Genomic DNA, 1,881 nt, shown 5'->3' on the forward strand with positions numbered 1-1,881 from the left:
TACAGCTATAGCAAAAAAGGTTTCACAAATGGTTATCTGATATGGTCTAGTTAAAACTAATCTTAACTATAGTCTAATTAGGATTAACTTACAAAATCTCATTGCTTAGAAATAATTACCCATTGGGGCGCCTGGGTGGCTCAGTCTGTTGAGCATCCAACTTTGGCTCAGGTCATGATCTCATGGTTCGTAAGTTCGAGCCCCACGTCGGGCTCTGTGCTGACAGCTCAGAACCTGGAGCCTGCTTCAGATTCTGTGTCTCCCTCTCTCTCTGCCCCTCCCCTACTCATGCTCTGTTTCTCTCTGTCTCTCAAAAATAAATAAATGTTAAAAAAAAAACATTTTTTTAAAAGAAATGATTACCCATTGACCTAAAGTCACAAAAGTCTTTTTTTCTAATATTAAAAAAATATAGAATTGGAGGGGAGGGGGAACAACTAACTTGAAATAAACCAGAAAACACCTTCACATTAATTGTTCTTCTCATATACTTCAAATTTGTACTTGATGCCTTTCTCCTCCTGGATATCAGAAAGAACACCTGGGTATTCTGGGAGAAGTTTATATTTCTCCAAATCAACTTCTGGAAAAAATGTGTCACTTTCAAATTCCTGCATAAGCCTTGTCACAAGTAATCTAAGATGGCCTGGCCTGTTCATGGCTTCCTTATAAACAGAACTGCCTCCCACTACCCAAACCATGTCCACCTTATGTGCTAATTCTGGTTGCTCAATAAGTTTTAAGGCATCATCCAGACTTTTAGCAAGAAAATGAGTTCCTTGTGGAGGTTCCTGGAGGTTCTCTACTGAGAACTATATTAATTCTGTCCTTTAAAGGTTGATTCTTCTTGGGAATAGAGAACCATGTCTTCCTACCCATAATCACCAAATTCTGTTTACCTCCTACTGATGAGGTTGTGGTCATTCTTTGGAAATACTTGAATTCATTCCTGAGCGGCGGCCAGGGCAGGTCCCCATTCTTGCCGATGCCCATGTTCTGGGACACAGCGATGATACAGTTTAGCGGACGAACAATGACAGATGCTGTGAACACCACAGAGCTTGCTCACAGCACTGGGAATCCCGGCCGAGCTTGGCGTGAAATTTTTAATATCTCAGATCTTACCAGGGTCTTGAACTGGTGTTTGTTTTTCTTGGTTTTGTTTTGTTTTGTTTTGTTTTGTGGTTCTGGTGAGCCTCACTCATGGTATATGTGGTTTCTTAAGGCACCTAGTAATCTTTTTATTATAAGCTTAGGTTTTGATAACCTGTGGGAACTTGTGGGAACTTGACTGAGGGTAATTCTCTCCAGAGAGGGTGTGCCAGGGCTGCTACTAACCTGGGGTCACTTCATTTCTAGGTTTGGGGTGTCCCTGACTAAGTGGGCAGTGTGGATTGGAATCCCAGATCTTCTAAAAGGTAGGCCTCTGACTAGAGGTCTTTAGAGAAGAAATTGTTATTGTCTTTTTTTTTCCCCACCAACAGTTTTTTTTGTTTGTTTGTTTGTGTTTTTTGCTTTTGCTTTTGTTTTTGTTTTGGTGGTGACTTTTGCTGGCAGGCAGATTTTTTTTTTCCCAGCCTACCCCTTCATTTCACTGAGAATGTGACGTCTCCAGGTATCTTGGCTGTATGGGGAGAGTCTCAGGGTTAGCCCTACTTCTATGTGTTTCTGGTTTTTTTATGTTTAAGATTTTTGCCCTTAGAGCTTGCCTTCAGATCTTAGAAGTTCAGCAAAGCATCAGAAGGTATATTTGCTGGAATTTATCCTTCACATGGACAGTTTTAATGGGATGGCATTTCAGAACATGGTCCTCTTCTCTCTCTTGTAGCTTCTCTGGCCTACTCTGCACCCCCTCCCTGTCCTCTGGGAGGGCTTTGGGCC

At 41.6% G+C, this 1,881-nt stretch overlaps 1 protein-coding gene across 1 annotated transcript; it reads right to left on the minus strand.

Moving 5' to 3' along the window:
• Positions 1 to 359: 359 nt before the first annotated feature.
• On the minus strand, positions 360 to 1,086 carry LOC109271821 (dihydrofolate reductase-like). The gene is given in 2 exon segments (XM_053904796.1): positions 360 to 797; positions 799 to 1,086. Coding segments are annotated over 2 exon segments (522 nt in total). The 5' UTR covers positions 994 to 1,086; the 3' UTR covers positions 360 to 470.
• Positions 1,087 to 1,881: the final 795 nt, after the last annotated feature.

This window comes from Panthera pardus, unplaced genomic scaffold (genome assembly GCF_024362965.1).
Source record: "Panthera pardus isolate Hobbes unplaced genomic scaffold, ASM2436296v1 HiC_scaffold_17, whole genome shotgun sequence".
In the NCBI taxonomy this organism is placed as follows: Eukaryota; Metazoa; Chordata; class Mammalia; order Carnivora; family Felidae; genus Panthera; species Panthera pardus.